The sequence below is a fragment of the Stenella coeruleoalba genome (genome assembly GCF_951394435.1).
Source record: "Stenella coeruleoalba genome assembly, chromosome: 10".
In the NCBI taxonomy this organism is placed as follows: domain Eukaryota; kingdom Metazoa; phylum Chordata; class Mammalia; order Artiodactyla; family Delphinidae; genus Stenella; species Stenella coeruleoalba.
In genome coordinates, this window is record NC_137156.1 from 4561457 (window position 1) to 4577753 (window position 16297).

Genomic DNA, 16297 nt, shown 5'->3' on the forward strand with positions numbered 1-16297 from the left:
GCATATGGCCTGTTAAGGAATCCTGTAGCCCTGGGAGCTTTCCCTCCATCTTCCAATTCATGCCTTTTTGTAAATGAGCCAAGAATGTGTCGAACTTGTCCTTTGAAATCCATCAATTCTTTATTTTTGTTGAGGCCAGAATATTGAGGCTAATGATGACCTAGGACCAAAGAATTTTTAATTCTCCAAGACAACATGGGATCCTTTACAAATTCTCGGCCTGCTGTGGAATTTCATAAATCTGATTCAGTGACTTACACTTCCGTGTAATAATCATTTAAGAAGCTAGTTGAGAAGGCCAACTCCCAGCTCCCCTGGATCACTCCAAAACGTGGACCCCATGGGTTGCTGGTAACAAAGAGTCTGGGAGCTCTGAGACCCCCAGTCTGAGGAAGGCCACACTCTGTGATGCCTGTTTCATCATTTCCAGTCACACTGCCGTTTCCTGTGGCCGCCACAGGTGCCTGAAGATCAACTCAACTTCTTCTCTTCTCTTTCCTCCCACCACCATCTTCTTCATTTCCATTTCTGGGAATCTAATCAGCCCACCGATGCACAATTTGTACTTTGAGAGTCACAGTAAATGCTTATCCACAGAAATCCAAAACTAGCTTGGTAGGGGAAAAAGTTCAAATCCTCCTTCCCTTCTTACTGCCAGATGTTACAGGTCTCACAGAGGAAACCTGGGCAGCAAAGACAAAAAATCCTTGTAGGAGAAATGAAGTTGGGGAAAATCATTTCACCTCCTGGACCACCGTGATGTAATCATTAGCCCTGTCCAGTACAGTAGCCACTAGTCTCATGTGGCTTTTTTTTTTTATTATTTGCAGTACGCGGGCCTCTCACTGTTGTGGCCTCTCCCGTTGCGGAGCACAGGCTCCAGACGCGCAGGCTCAGCGGCCATGGCTCACGGGCCCAGCCGCTCCGCGGCACGTGGGATCTTCCCAGACCGGGGCACGAACCCGCGTCCCCTGCATCAGCAGGCGGACTCCCAACCACTGAGCCACCAGGGAAGCCCTGAGTGGCTACTGAGCATCAGAAATGTGGCCCGTCCAAAGTGAGATGTGCTCTAAGTGTAGAGTATACACCACATTTTGAAGACTTTGTACAAAAAAGTAGTATGAAAAAAGGATTTAAAATATCTCATCAATACTTTTATATTGGTTGTATATTGAATTATAATATTTTTAATATTCAGGTCAATATACATGCATTATTAAATTAATTTCACTTGTTTCTGTTTCCTTTGTTCAAATACAAATTACAATTGTGGCTCACATTATATTTCTATTAGACAGTGCTGACCTAAAACTGCACTGTCCAGTATGGCAGCCACTAGTCACAGATGGCTATTTAAATCATCTACTTTTAAATGAAGTTAAAAATTTAGCCATGCTAGCCACATTTCAAGCTCTTAATGGCCATATGTGGGGAGCGGCTGCCACATTTAATGCCGCAGATATAGAACAGTCGCATCTTCGCAGAATGCTATATTGAACGTCACTGACCTGGTAGTTTCTATATGGCTCTAAATTTTTTTAACCATCTGTCCTGAGTTCAGCTGTATGAATTTATGCTAGAAATTTCACTCTCTGGTCCAGCCATAGGCCCGGGTACCTTCTCTTTTGCTGAAATCCTAGATTATGCTGGTGTCCTGGTCCCAAAGGGCCCTTTGCTGGGACCCCAAATCCAAACAAGCCACCACTCTTGGCCCCTCTCTGAGTCCAAGATCAGTGTGTTAGTTTCCTACTGCTGCTGTGACAAATCATCGCGACCTCAGTAACTTGCAACACAAACGTATTCTTTTACGGTTCTGGACATCAGAAGTCTGAAGTCAGGGTCAGCAGAACTGTGTTCCTTCTGACGGCTTCGGGGGCAAATCCATTTCCTCGACGTTTTTAGTTTCTAGTGACAGCTGGCATTCCTTGGCTTGTAGCCTCATCACTCCTCTCTGCTTCATCCTCACCTCACCTTCTCCCTCTGAGCTCCTCCCTCTTATGAGGCCCCTTATGGTTGCACTGGACTCACTCAGATCATCCAGGATAATCTCCCAACTCAAAATCCTTGACATGATTGCATCTGCAAAGTCCCTTTTGCCTTGTAAGGTAGTATTTACAGGTGCTGGGAATTAGCACATGGACATCTTTGGTGGGGCAGGGGGAGGGCATCAGTAGCCTGTACAATCTCCAAATGGAAAACCAGTACAGCTTGTCCGACCTCTGCATACCGTGACCATGTGAAGAGGCCAAATCATTGTCCATAATCCAAGGAAAACTCATACTCTGTATGTTTTCAATGAAACATGCCCTCTGAGAAGTCACAGTTCTGAGAACTTCACAGATCATATAGCTGCTCGTGTAGCTGGGGCAAGATACGGGTTTCTTGGTTAGGGGATCCTATCACTGCTCAGAAAAGGTTTGCCTTATTGGGCTGTTCTTGTCGCCCTTTCCCAGACCCCATAAAGCTCCCACCTGCCATGTCATCTGCCCAGAGAAAAAACTATGTGGCTAGAAGTCAGTGACAAGACCCACGTGTGAGAACATTTCTCTAAAGGGAGTAAGATGGACAATGAGCCATGATAGGAGTTTGTCATTGAGAAGAGGGAGCGTGATATTAGGGTAAAAAGGGCGGGGTGACAAGCTGGAGAGGTGGAATGGCAGGACCATGAATGAGTAAGCCCTGGAAGGATGCTCATTTTATAGTTTTATACATGATCCATTGCAAGTACACAGTGAATGTCTCCAAGTATAAATAACAGTAGGTTTCTCTAGTAGTAAAAGGTCATACAGGGCTTCCCTGGTGGCGCAGTGGTTGAGAGTCCGCCTGCCAACGCAGGGGACACGGGTTCGTGCCCCGGGCCGGGAGGATCCCACATGCCGCAGAGCGGCTGGGCCCGTGAGCCATGGCCGCTGAGCCTGTGCGTCTGGAGCCTGTGCTCCGCAATGGGAGAGGCCACAACAGTGAGAGGCCTGTGTACCGCAAAACAAACAAAAAAAAGGGTCATACAGAAGATCTCACAAGCCTGTTTGAATGCACAGGGAAAGAAATCAAAGTAGTCAGCATGGGCAAAACTAAGGTAACTTGTGTAGGAGCCCAAACTCTGATTAGATAGTCACGAGCTCCAAAGTACCACTGTGATTCTGACAAGGACAAGCTACGATTCCTGGAACAGGCTGACCCTCTATGCAGCCAAAGGGGCCAACAACGGGCTGGACATCTCGTGATATGCTGGGGATGAAACTGATCATGTTCTAACCACTGAGCCCCCAGTAGCAGCAGAAATGATCCTCCCAATGAAAGGGTCATCTGACATGCCAAGGAATCCCAAAGCTCTCAACTCCAGGTTTTTCAAGTTTACTTTATATATTACAGGCTACACCACTGGGCGGACTACTCAGTGACAGTACAACTCCATCCCGCTGAATGAAGGGGAAAAAGCCCGCGAGGCTGGCCACGCGCCTCTCCCCTCCTTTCTCTGCTCCCTCTTCCCTCAGACTTGCCGGCGCCCTCCCAGCCGCACCCACATCCAGCTCACCCTCTTCCGGGCACAGCTGCGGTCCTCACCTCTCTCTTCGCCGTATCCTCTCTGGAAGGGTGATGCTGGAGCCGTCACAGGGACGACCCAGGGCATCCACCCTCCTTCCTGTTCTTTGGGGCTAAAGTCAGAGAACAGGTTCCAGGGGCTTCCGATTTACGTTCTAGGCTGCGTGGCTCCATCGCCAGAAACAGGTCCAAATATACTGGCAGCCAGCTTTCCAGGACCACCTCTAGCTCCTACATGGCCTTCATACAAACTGGGGAAAGTGTACCTTCTGCCAGGAAGCGTCTCAGTTTGGGGTCCCTCCCCGCCCACAGCAAAGCCAGAGACAAGGACTCGGGGGGTAGTTTATTGGATAGTGATGTCAGGAAGCAGGGTGAGAGAGGAGTGAGACGGACTCGGGGCAGGAGGAAAAGCCAGGGAGCGATGTGTCAGGGACCTGATTGCCAGCGTGGAGTAGGGTCGGCCCACTGGACCCTTGGGGAACCGCGATGTGTGTCTCAGAATCATCCCTCTGAAGGTCAGAAGGCTGTGGGCATTTATCCCTGGATTCCAATCCTCCCTGGTTGAGGGCGTCCTCCGGGGGACACGGTCCTGCACCACCCGGTCGCCCTCCGTGGGCTGCTGAGCAGCAGGAAAGTGGGAAGCCCTTGACCTGGGAGGATGTCGGAGAGCGTGGTGGCTGCCACCTGGGCTGCCGTGATTCCACGGCGGGCTAAGGGACGTGGCCCGGGACACTGGGAGTCTCCGCTCCCACTCACATCCCCTGTGGCCCCGTCTGCCCTACTGCACCGGTGTAGCTGCAGGATCGCTCTTGAGATGGTGCAGGCATGCTCACAGCACGGAAGTCCTCCTCTGACCTCCCCTCAGGCGGGACCTGCTGAGGCTCTAGAGGGTAACAGGCTGCATGGCCCAGGAGACAGAGAAGCTGACCAATCAGGACACACCAAAAATATATAATAAAAAAATCAGATCTGGGCCTGGCTTAGCCTGGGGCTACCTGCCCACCTCTGCCCGGAATCCACTGAAACCTTGATAGAACCTCAAGGCTTTGGGGCCGCACAGGGGTTCAATCTATAGCCACATCCACCCCAGAGGCAGTGAACACTCCTCTGTGTCCCCACCCCAGGCAGGTTCTTTATTCATTTAAATGAGGGCCCTACCCAGCAACTAGCTCAGCACTGCCCGGTGGGACCAGAGATGCTGACACACCCTCTGGGGTCGGAGACCGAAGGAAGCAGGGCTGGTCAGGGCTCGGGAGCTGAGGATGTGGTTCACAAGTGGCTGCATCTGGTGCCTTTAAGGAAATGCCCGAAGGCAGAGAGGAGCGACAAGTGTAGAGTTTACTCCGAGTAAAGCGCTCACTCCCTCTCACTCCAGAGACGAGGCTCTTGGTCTGCCTGGAACCTCCCTCTTCACCCTGGGACCACTGCCCACAGCAGCCCTTGTTCACGCTTCCTGGACCCCATGACGCCGCCCACTCACGGGACGGCAGGACGTGGGCTGTGTCCTCCTAGTTCAACGCTGCCCCCCAGTCCCTGGGGGTCAAACGGGAGTAAATGAATAAAGGATCCACGTAAAAAAGTCTTTGCTCTGAATGTACAATCGGCCTATTTTTGATAAATTGTAACTCGAAGTATTTTTACACCGTCAAGAACCTTAATGATGCTTAAATATTGATGACATTTTGTCATAAGTTTGAAAGACCGCAGGGATTCCCGTAAGATACTAGCAAGGGCTGGGAAATGGTGAGACCCCATCTAACGAAATCCACACGATCAACAAGCACTTCCCTCCGGGCCAGGATCCGCCCCGGTTGCTGAGCAGCTCCCGGCCTCGTATCAGTCTGATCCACACTCTTTGGGACCTTTAATTTCCACATTTTAAAATCCATTTCCTCTCTAAAAAGACACTGCGTGCCAATCACACAGAGACCTGGGTCCCCGGAAAAGCTGACCGGCAGAAATGACTTCAAGTATTCAGAGGCAGAAGGTGAAGTTCTTTAACTCACTGCAATTAAAAACTGATCAAGGGCTTCCCTGGTGGCGCAGTGGTTGAGAGTCTGCCTGCCGATGCAGGGGACACGGGTTCATGCCCCGGTCCGGGAAGATCCCACGTGCCGCGGAGCGGCTGGGCCCGTGAGCCATGGCCGCTGAGCCTGCGCGTCCGGAGCCTGTGCTCCACAACGGGAGAGGCCACAGCAGTGAGAGGCCCGCGTACCACAAAAAAAAGAAAAAAAAAAAAAACACTGATCAAGATTCCTAAAGAAGGAAAGGAAGAAGTGGATACAGACATACTGAGGCTCTTTTTATCGTATTGGAGTGTGAGGATGTTAATTAAAGGAATCTCCGAATCAGAGATGATCTGAAAAAGGAAGGTGTTGTTTCATCCGGTTAAAAAAAAAAGATAGTTTCATGAGTTACTTGCAGCAACTCTCAGGAACTTCGTGGGTCCCCAGAAAAGCTCCAGTTGAAACTGTAAAGTGAAGAGGATCTAGTTCATGACACTCTTTCATCCCAGTAAAGGACCTTAATAGTGAAGCACAAATGAGCAAATCTTAGAGCATTAAATGAGCAAAACAAAATGCTAGATCTCACTCGCCTGGTGTTCTTCCAAGAACAGCACTCATACATTTTTTAAAACAGAAGTTAAAAGAAAAACAAAAAAGATACCAGCAGAACGTAGCAGTTCCGCACATAGGCTCAGGAGGAAGGTTCCCAAATCCAGCCTTGGTGCATTTCTCAGCATCCCCTACGCAAGCCGTCACACCTCACTCTCCTTCACATCCAGTGAATAATTGTACAACGAACAACTGCTGTCTCTACCCTTCCTGGGGACCCCAATCTCTTCCGTGAGCTGACACACAAGTTCCGAGTCCTCTCAATGCCTTGCAGGTGAGGTGTTCCTATTTCTATTTTGCAAGCGCAGAAGCTGAGTCGCAGGATAGTTGAAAGCAAATCACCCATCGACACTTAGTGAGTAGGAAAGCTGGGCCCTGAGCCCGTCTCTCAGCCTCCAGGGTCAAGCAGTTTGCACTGTGTCACCTCAGAACACTAGATAGAAGTATGAAGTGGGTACGAGACGTGTCCGAGGGAATCCAACCAGACCTGACATGGATGGACACACTCACTCCCGTCCTCACACCCTGCTCCTGAGTCGGCTGTGTCCCATTCTCCAAGGGCCAGCATGAGGGATTTTAACTGGTTCCTGCCCCTAGCGACCATGGTCCCTGAGCTGCGGGCAGCAAAAACCTAGTCCAGCCAACAAAAGCAAAGGGATTTTCTTGGAAGGCTACCTAGGAGTCCCAGAATCAGCGACAAGGCTGCAAGTGGACAGCTCTAGGCTGAAATGAAGCAAAGCATCTCTTGCCAGAGTAGATGGGTCCCCAGTCTCTTCGACCCTCTGCTCAGATCGTCCTGACTCGGGTCAGAGTGTACACTAGGGAAGAGATAATAGATCACGTCCTAAAAAGAAACCACGTACTGGCAGCCGGGCCCCTGGGCCGCACAACCCCAGGGGCAGCATGGATCCTAACCGGAACGGTATGCCCTGGGGCCGTAGACCCTCCAGCCCTACGGATGAAACCCGGCAGCCCCGCTGAGCTCTCTGCTCTCTTAGGTCCACCGCCCACACCCTCTGCTCACCCCTCACACAGTTAACTCTGTAGCTAGTCATTGACTCTTCCCCAGTCGCACTGGAAGATTCCTGAGGATATGATTCAGGACCTCAACATTTCTATTTCTAATACCACATCGTACAGAGCAGCAGTTTCCAATAAGCCTCTTGCTTATATCCACAAACAAATATGTTTCCTCTTAACAACGAATGGAGCAGTACATTTCGAGCAATGAAATAGGGATGTCCTCCCCCCCACCAGGTTTGCGTGTCATCCCTGCAAGGTACCAGGAAGTGACCGTGGGAAGGAAGGGTAGGACATGGGCATTGAACAGAAGCCAAAGGCTATGCTAGGCACAGGTCTTGTGGTAGAAGTTCAGGTCTCAGGTTACCCTCATGCCCCTGACATGGTTCCATGTGGGCAGCTGCTCTGGCACCAGCCACGCCGCCACTGCCCCTGCCCCTTAATTGGGGAGAGCTTGGTCTGTCTCCAAATACTAACTGAGCAGCTGTTAAGCAGCAGGTGCTGGGCGAGGTAGGAAATCACCGTGCCATTAAGGAGCCCGGCACCCAACGCCATCAATAAACCGATAAGCGTTTGTTCTCCTGCCTCCTCCCCCACCACCCCTCCACCGTCATCACCGCATTGGCTGCTCTGAGTGGTTCCTTCCCTAATCCTGTCTTCTCTGTCAGCACGTGCCAGGCCTGGACCCTTCCAGCAGAAGGAGGATTACAATAGCGTGAGCAAGAATGAAATTGGTTGGCAAACCGCACCCTGGCTCTGGGTCTGCTCATTTGATGGCCTCATTCATTAACCATATATTGCACCCCAGCCGTGTGCTGGGCTCTGTGCAGTGTACAGGGAGCTGTGTAAACCAGGAGACACAGAGGTCCTGACCGGAGAAGGAGACAGCCCTGTAAACAATTGGGTAGAGTTCTGGGTGCTCAGTGATTCAGGTGGTTCACATAACATTCTTGTCTACTGTGGCATCAGCACCTAGCATAGCGCCTGGCCTCTTTTAAATGGACGCCAGTAGTGTGGGTTGGCGGACGAACTAGGCAAGTCCTAGTTGAGTGTTTACCATGCGCCCGTCCCTCTTCGAACTCTGTTACAAGAGTCTTACGTGTGCTCAACGTGCACAACACATGGGGTGGATGTTATTATCACCCCATTTCCTGATAAGGAAATTGAGGCACAGAGATGTTACGTAATCCGTTTACTTGGCAAGAAAAAGAGTCAAGATTCAAGCCCAGCCCGGATAGTCTGGCCCCAGAGTCTGTGCCACTCCGCTCGTCGTATGCTAAGTGCACGGTGCTGGGGGATCACAGAGGAGACGGCCACCGTCTGAGGTTTCAGTATTCAACACTGACACGAACCCACCCAGCACCACGATGTCTCAGCCCCTGGACCCCCTCACCTCCAACACCCAAGCCCCCCTTTCCGCCTCAGCACTGTCTCCCACGTGAGCCCTGCACGTGGTCACTGCAGCAAGGGCGCCATTTCTGAAATCTCGCCGTCAAGCCGTCCTCCCCGTGGCTTCACCACATCCTTCAGCTCAGGTACTCTAGGTCGTGGATCGCAGTGACGGAAACTCCATTCAGCCGACTCCACCGCAGAGTTTACTATCGATCAACCCCTCCCGCCTTCATCGGCTCCCGTACCCTCCTCAGATTCCGTGGTCTGTTATCATCAACTTCCCTGCATCTCTTCCCGTCATCATCTCCCGTACCCTCCTCAGATTCCATGGTCTGTTATCATCAACTTCCCTGCATCTCTTCCCAACAGCCTTGCCTTCCTCTCCTTACATTTGTCCAGCAAGACCCCAACTCAGCCATCTACCCCCTCTACCCTTGATCAGAGCTACTGAATGTTGCTGAGAAAATACGCATCTGGGCTGACTGCAGTCTCTTGAAATTTATGCCACAAATCTCAAAACAAAACCCAAACAACAACAAACAAACAAACAAATGCAACACTGCCTAGCAATCCTGTCGTTTTTCAAGTAACTTTCTTCCGCACCGTCCACATTCCTCCACCTCTTTGCCCATGACCTTCACTAAGAAACAGAAGTAATCAGACAGGAGCCTGCCATTGGTCCACTGGCCAATCTACAGATCTGCCTACGTCTGAACCTGTTCTGCTCTGTTTTCTCTCCTATAAACATGGGAACAACCCTTGTGCTCCCCTCAGGGGCAAATCCCTCCCCTCCCGCCTTCTGAAACACTCATCCTTTCCATTATTTCCTCTCTTCTGCATCTTCAGTCTCTCTCAAGATCATTAACTTCAAATGACAAATATGGTACAGTGTCTCCATCTTAGAGAAACAACCTTCTTAACCCACACCCTCCTCCAGTTTTCATTCAGTTTTTCTGCTTCTCTCACCTCCGTATTGGTCTTCAACTCACCCCATTTGGGCGTTTGTTCTCACTTCTCCAGTGTTTCTGTCAAGGTCACCAAATGACCTCCATGTTGCCAAGTCCACCGCACATTTCTGTCCTTATCTTACATAAACTCTCAGCTGCATTCAACATGGTTGACTGTACCCTCCTTTTTGAAAACCATCCACCTCCTGGCTTCTCTGCCCCCTCCACTCCCTGGCTACCCTCCACTCCATGGCCATTCCTTCTTAGTCTCCTTGGCTGTCCTCCCCTCTTCTCCCTAACTCCTGAATGTTGGAGGGACCCAGGAGTGGTCCTGGCCCTTCCCCCTTCTCTGCCCATTAAGTCTGTCTTCTTAGGGGAGGTCTCATCCTCATCCTGACTCCAGTAGGTCCTGGCTCTATCCCTGACCTCTTCCCCCATATTCCAAAGTCATGTGACCAACTGCTTTCAAGGACCCTTAATAACCACCTCCCAGAAATAGGGCTCTTTAGTTAACACACACACACACACACACACACACACACACACTCCTTCTTCTCGAGCCTCCCCCATCTCAGTGAATGGTACCCCATCTACCCAGATGCTCAGTCCCAAACCCTCCCGATACCATCCTGATTCCATTAGTTTTTCTCCATCTCCCCCCTACCATCATGCTTCACCAACCCATCGCTCTCCTTGGCCACTAAACAGCCTCCACTCTAGGCCTCTCCACACAGCGGAACGATCTCTTCAAAGCATAGATTAGGTATCTTCACTTGACTTTTTGCCACCTGCCTCCTCACTGCGCCCTCAAGGTCCTGGAACATCTGCCTCCCCTCAGTCTTTCCAATCTCTTCCCAGCATGGACCCCTGCGTTCACTCTGCTTTGGTAAATCCACCTGCCTTCCATCCTTCCACATTCTCAAATTCTTTTCCACATCAGGGCCTTTGTCCCTATTCCGCGGCGTTGCAGTGCTCTTCATCCAGCTCTTTAAATAACTGCTGTATTTAAAATAGATAGCCACCAACAAGGAGCTACTGTACAGAACAGGGAACTCAGCTCAATATTCTGTAATAACCTAAACGGGAAAAGAATTTGAAAAAGAAGAGACACGTGTATATGTGTAACTGAATCACTTTGCTGTACACCTGAAGCTGACACACAACGTTGTTACTCAACTGTACTCCAATATCAAATAAAAGTTTTCAATAATAATAATAATAATTGCCTCACGCTCCTCCCTCAGGGAGATCGTATCATGCAACGTCGTCTCCTTAGCGATGCCTTCCCGGACCAGCCCGCCTTCTCAAAACATGGCATCTCCCAGTTTGTAACTTTAGTAAATATTTATTGAGGGCTTTCCAGACATTGTTATCAGGGCTTTATGTTGATTAACTCTCCTCATTCCTCTCAGCTCTGTTATTGTCATTATTATACCCATCTTAAAAACGAGGAAACTGAGCCCAAAGAGATCAGAACTGTCTAAGGTCAATCAGTTGTCAGAAGTTGTCTTAGGATGTAACCTGGAGCATCCCAGGGCCAGCCTGGCCTCCTAACCGTCCCTCCACCTGCCTCCCTCCCATGACCTGCGTGTCTCCTTCTCGCGCTTTTTACAGTCTGGATGCTATCTCATTTAGGGATTTAGGTTCCCTCAGTCTCCTCATTAGCATATAAACAACGTTTGCACAGAGACATTTGTCTTCATCAATGGATCCCCAGAGCACAGCAATCACAGATAATAGAGCAAATCGTTCTTGTTTTCAATGATTGAATGACCTTACGTGTGTTTTCTCTGTTTCTCCAGAGCAGATATCCTATGCCGGCCCTGTCTATAATTCTGGATTTGAAATTCCTGAGGTAAGGTTTTGGTTTTCTGTTTTGTTTTGTTCCTTAATGACTGTATCTAGCAGTTTCTTAAAGAAGGAGACGCAGAGGAGGTGGAGGAGCGAATTAAACTAAAAACGTAAAGCCTTTGTTGGCCCGTCACGAAGAAAGCCCTTTCTCAGTGAAGCGGCTACCTCGTCGCGGGCACTTACTAATGCTTGACGCACAGGTTTCGGCATTTTGGTCATTTAACACTTTTGTCCTGTGGGGCAGCCCCTGTGTAGACAGCTCCCGTGGGGAGGGATCCTGGGGCCCTGTCCCGCACGTTGGCCTTGTCTGGGGAGTCTCCACACTGCTAGAGCTGTTGAGGCAAGGGCGGCAGCCACAGATGGGCAGTTCGTTCAGAGAAAGTAAGAAACACACAGCCCGGAAAGCGTAAAGCTCCCCGGTTACTGTTCTCGCACAGGATTCACGAGCTACCCAGCAAATAAAATGACCACGTCCTGCACATTCACTACTGAGGTTCACAGCTACGAGTAGATTTTTCCTCTAATTCCTTTTCATTCAATATACTGTGACTTTATGAAACAGCTGCACTCCAGCAGCTCTGACATAGCGATCCATTCGCCACACACTACTCCTGAGAGCATCCTTCAGAAATACATCCAGAGAGTCACAAAAATGTAATCATTTTCATTTTCTGGTCTTCAACTTCATCCTTTGCATCTTCCGAAACCTGATACGACTCTAGAAAAGAATCTCCTTCTCCATAAAGAATCTCTTGAACTCGTTTCATTTCCCCGTATGTCTCCTTTCTGTCCCAGCCTCTGGGTTCCTCAGTCTCAAGCCATCAAGTCTCCAGACTATGTTGGACTTTCACTAGTACTCCTCTGGCAGTTGGGAAGTGTCCAGCCTTCCAGAGTTTTCTCCTCAGGCCTTTCAGCATAATATGAGAGTTGCGCAAACTCTCTTCCCGTCTAGGATGTGAGACAATTTCTCTCACGTAGTTTTTTGCCTTAAATCTTTGCCATTTGAATTCTTTTTCTTCCTCCATTTTCCTTTGGACCCTCGCCACACCTCCACTGGAGATTGACTTAAAATTTGCAAACAATTAACTTTAGTCTTGCATTATTAACTTTTAAAGAAAAACAGTTACTCTTAGCAATTGCTATGAAATAGAGGCGAGAGAACTTAAAGTCACAGGATCACTTTGAAAGAAAAGGTAGCAGAGATGTAAAAAGCTTTATTGCAACCACCTGGGATGCGTGAGTGAGCGCATTACCTGCGTCCCTCAACAACAGACGGTACTCCTCGGGGGCATTGCCCGACGTGAGACTGAGACAAGGCCAGGTCACCTGGCCCCTGGCCTCCTTGTTCAAGCATCTACAGATGCCCTCCGCCCAGCCCTCCTACCTCTTCCCCTTCTGGGGCCTGGGCCTGGGGAGCAGAAACCTGGCCAGCCCTGACCCCACCCCAGCCAGGCCTGACAGGGGACAGAAGCAGAGTGGACACATGTGATCTGTCACGTATGCAGCAGAGGCAGCTGGAGGCCTTAATCCCCAACTTGAGCTCCCACGCTGGCCCAAGACCAGCCCGGCGCCCCTGGCTGACAGCCAACCTGCAAGGCTCAGAGACTTTGCTTCCTAATATGGGACAGAAATGGTGTGAAGACGTTTGGTTTTAAAAGACCTGCCCCAGATCCCGCCTCTTCCCGCCAAATCCCCCAGAGATGGGCTTTGTGCTAATTCTACTCCCGCTTGGCCGAAAAATTTTCCACTCAGCAGTCAGTCTTCAGTGTCTTGGTGTTATTTTCTTTTTAACACAAGCAGCCCCTCGGCCCCGACTGAAGCGCTGCCTGCAGCAGGCATCTGGCTGCCGCTTTCTGACTCAGAATTTAGAGGCCCTTTGGGCTTCCAACTTGGACGCCAACTGGCAGGTACGGCCTGAACTGTGTAAGTGCAAAGGGTGCAACTACAGACTCCTACCTGACAAATCCAGCGCTCTTCAAACAGCAGAAAGACCCCTGCTCTCTGGGCATCATCCTCTCCTCCTGCCCACAGGTGGGCCCTGTTGCCTACATACTCTCGCCCCTTAAAGCAGAGTATGTGTGTCTTGTAATTCGTAATCTGGAACGCCTTCATTCACATTCTACTTCTTTCACTAGGCTTAGAAAGCGATGGGGGAAATCCAGTTGGTTTTCAATAACTTTGTGTGGTGTGTACTCAAGGGCACAGGGACAGTTAAAAGTAGCTGGTGGTGATACAATGGTGGCGATGAAACACCATCAGACGCAAACGTGAGCTGGTCTCTACTCAGAACTAATTCTCTAACTGTTACACTCTGATGTAAACTCCTAACACTGCTTCTGAAATCACAGCTGCTGATATCTGAGCAGACTCAGGGAGCCCAGACCGTCAGAGAATCTTCAAGGTGAAGGGTGCTGGAAGACACCCTCGGCAGCCCTCATGCCCGAGACACCATCAGTGCTGGGGAACTCACTCACTCCTGGGCCTCTGCTAATTGCTAGAAAGCGCCTCTCTCGTAGCCCGAGACCTTTCATGCAACATCTATCCGGTGGTCTGATCTGTTCCTTCCCTCCGGCTTATATAGATTAAATGTCTTCCCTTCCTCGGGTGACAGAGAGTCTGCAGGTTGGCCCTACCACGTGGCTTGCGGGGCCGGTGGAGCTTCAGCCACGAGCACGGCACACGTGGCTCAGGCCTGGGTTCCTTCTGCAGCTCCACACTGCCTGGCTGGCATTCCCTGACCACAGAGGAGGTCCTCTGCGGTGCGCTGTCGCCAGAAAGGAACCCTAAAGGGCAGAAATACTTTCTCTAGCGGAGCGTTTGGGTTTCATGCCGTTGGATTTGGCCCCCCAGCTGCCTCCCCCTTCTCAGGAAACAACACTTTATCCCTCCTGTTGCTCAGGCCAGAGTCCTCGGGGTCACCCCTGACCCCTCTCTTTCCCACCCACGTGGGTTTCCTCAGCCAATCCTATCGGCTCTTCTTTCCGAATCCATCCAGAATCCCGCCCCTCTCCCCATCTCCACCACCTGCTCCAAACCTTCGCCACCTGCTACCCGGTCTTACTGCTTCCTACCCGCATCCCCGGCTTTTCTCCCCACGGCAGCCGGAGGGATCCCGCTGACAGGCACGTCGGGACAGGCCACGCCTCAGGTGGAAGCCATCGCCAGCCTCTTCCCCTCTCCTTCTGTGGGCCTCTCCCCCCGAGCCCATCGGGCCCTCACTTTCCGCAGCCGGCATGGCGTCCTTCCGTACCACCTTCAGGTCCTCACCCCAACGTCACCTCCTCAGGGAACCTGCCTCGACCACCACCTCCCTAAAGCTGCACACCGGCACACGCCAGCCCAGCACCCCCTGGTCAGCCCAGCACCCCCGGGGGAGCTCCGTCGGGAACACGAGAGCCCTCCGTCTTAGCCATTCATCACGGGCACCACCTGCCTCTCCCAGCCAGCCCGGGAGCCACAGCGGGTGGGGATGGCCTGTGCGGTTCGACTTTATCCCCGGTGCGTAGCGCAGAGGCTGCACGTAGAAGGGCTCCGCAACCGCTTGCTGAAAGTTGATGGTTCTGGGCTCACACGCCTCCTGCTTTCCCCGTATCCCTTCAGGGAGAGTACCAAGTTCTGCTGCAGCTGTACACCCAGGACCGCTCCACCGTGGCCTGCGCCAACGCCACCATCCTTTGTTCCTGAGCGCGGCGAGCTGTCCCGCAGGGACCGCAGCTTCCCACACTCGCCCTGCCGTGAGGAAGGACCAGTGACGACAGAGCAAGCCTCTGGGGACGCGCAGGTGCTGGTTTCAGCCCCAGGACCACAGGTCCCCAGGCTCCGCGGATGTAATGAGGCCCCCCGAAACATCTGCTTCTCAGGAGCTCCTGGGGGTCATCCAGCAGTCTTGAGGGGCCGTCCCTCTTCCCTAAGTGCTCACCTGACATCACTCCCCTTTTTTCAGCTCCTGGGGGCCCTTCCTTGGTCGCCCAAAATAAAGAAACCGGCAGCACAATTGTGCCTCCTGGTCTCTTAAAGAATCTCGGTACAGTCCTGTAGCTCTAACGGAAGTTCCTCTGCACACAGAGCCAGGGGCTGCCACGGCATCGGGGATGCTGAGAGATTCAGGACAGCGGCGGCCCAGTGGCAATGACAGCGCTGGGGAGTGAGCCGTTCCTTCTCCTGGGGAAGCCCAGAAGCCGACGAAACCACACAAGCAATACATCACAGTCTCCCCTGAACACACCTCATTATCCTGAATCGTGGCTGTCCTGGCCCCGGCGCACCGTGGCCCTCGTGAATGTGTTCGTTAATTCACTCAGCAAGTCACGGCCGGTCACTCACATGCTGGGCCCTGTGCTCGGCACTTAGGCTACTGCAGGGAGTAAGACAGACACTGTCCCTGCCCTCGTGGAGCCCGCGGTCCCCTGGAATATTAAAAACCACGTGTCCACCAGGGGCCACATCACGCATGTACAGAGCCACCTCCTCTGACGCCCCCTGTAAATGACGAGGTGGCCTGTATGTTGCCAGAGCCGTTTGGTGTCCCTGGTGTCTCCTGTCCCCGGATGTGCAGCATCCCTGGGGGGCTCCACCTCCCCTTCCACATGCTGCGCTCCCCCCACCTCTCTCCTTCCAGCATCCCTGGGGGGCTCCACCTCCCCTTCCACACCCTGTGCTCCCCCCACCTCTCTCCTTCCAGCATCCCTGGGGGGCTCCACCTCCCCTTCCACATGCTGCGCTCCCCCCACCTCTCTCCTTCCAGCATCCCTGGGGGGCTCCACCTCCCCTTCCACATGCTGCGCTCCCCCCACCTCTCTCCTTCCAGCATCCCTGGGGGGCTCCACCTCCCCTTCCACACCCTGTGCTCCCCCCACCTCTCTCCTTCCAGCATCCCTGGGGGGCTCCACCTCCCCTTCCACACCCTGTGCTCCCCCCACCTCTCTCCTT

General features: G+C 51.9%; 1 protein-coding gene and 1 long non-coding RNA gene across 3 annotated transcripts in view; one reads left to right on the forward strand and one right to left on the reverse strand.

The window, feature by feature from the left end:
• The window catches only part of LY86 (lymphocyte antigen 86), a 50176-nt gene extending 34686 nt beyond the window's left edge, over window positions 1-15490 (forward strand). Inside the window, exons 4-5 of the mRNA XM_079935484.1 lie at window positions 11320-11372; window positions 14969-15490. Coding sequence (XP_079791610.1) covers window positions 11320-11372; window positions 14969-15052 — 137 coding nt within the window. The 3' untranslated portion in view covers window positions 15053-15490. The remainder of the gene's footprint in view (window positions 1-11319; window positions 11373-14968) is intronic.
• LOC307193479 overlaps window positions 1-16297 on the reverse strand; it is a 264881-nt gene that overhangs the window by 11827 nt on the left and 236757 nt on the right. The window lies entirely within an intron of this gene.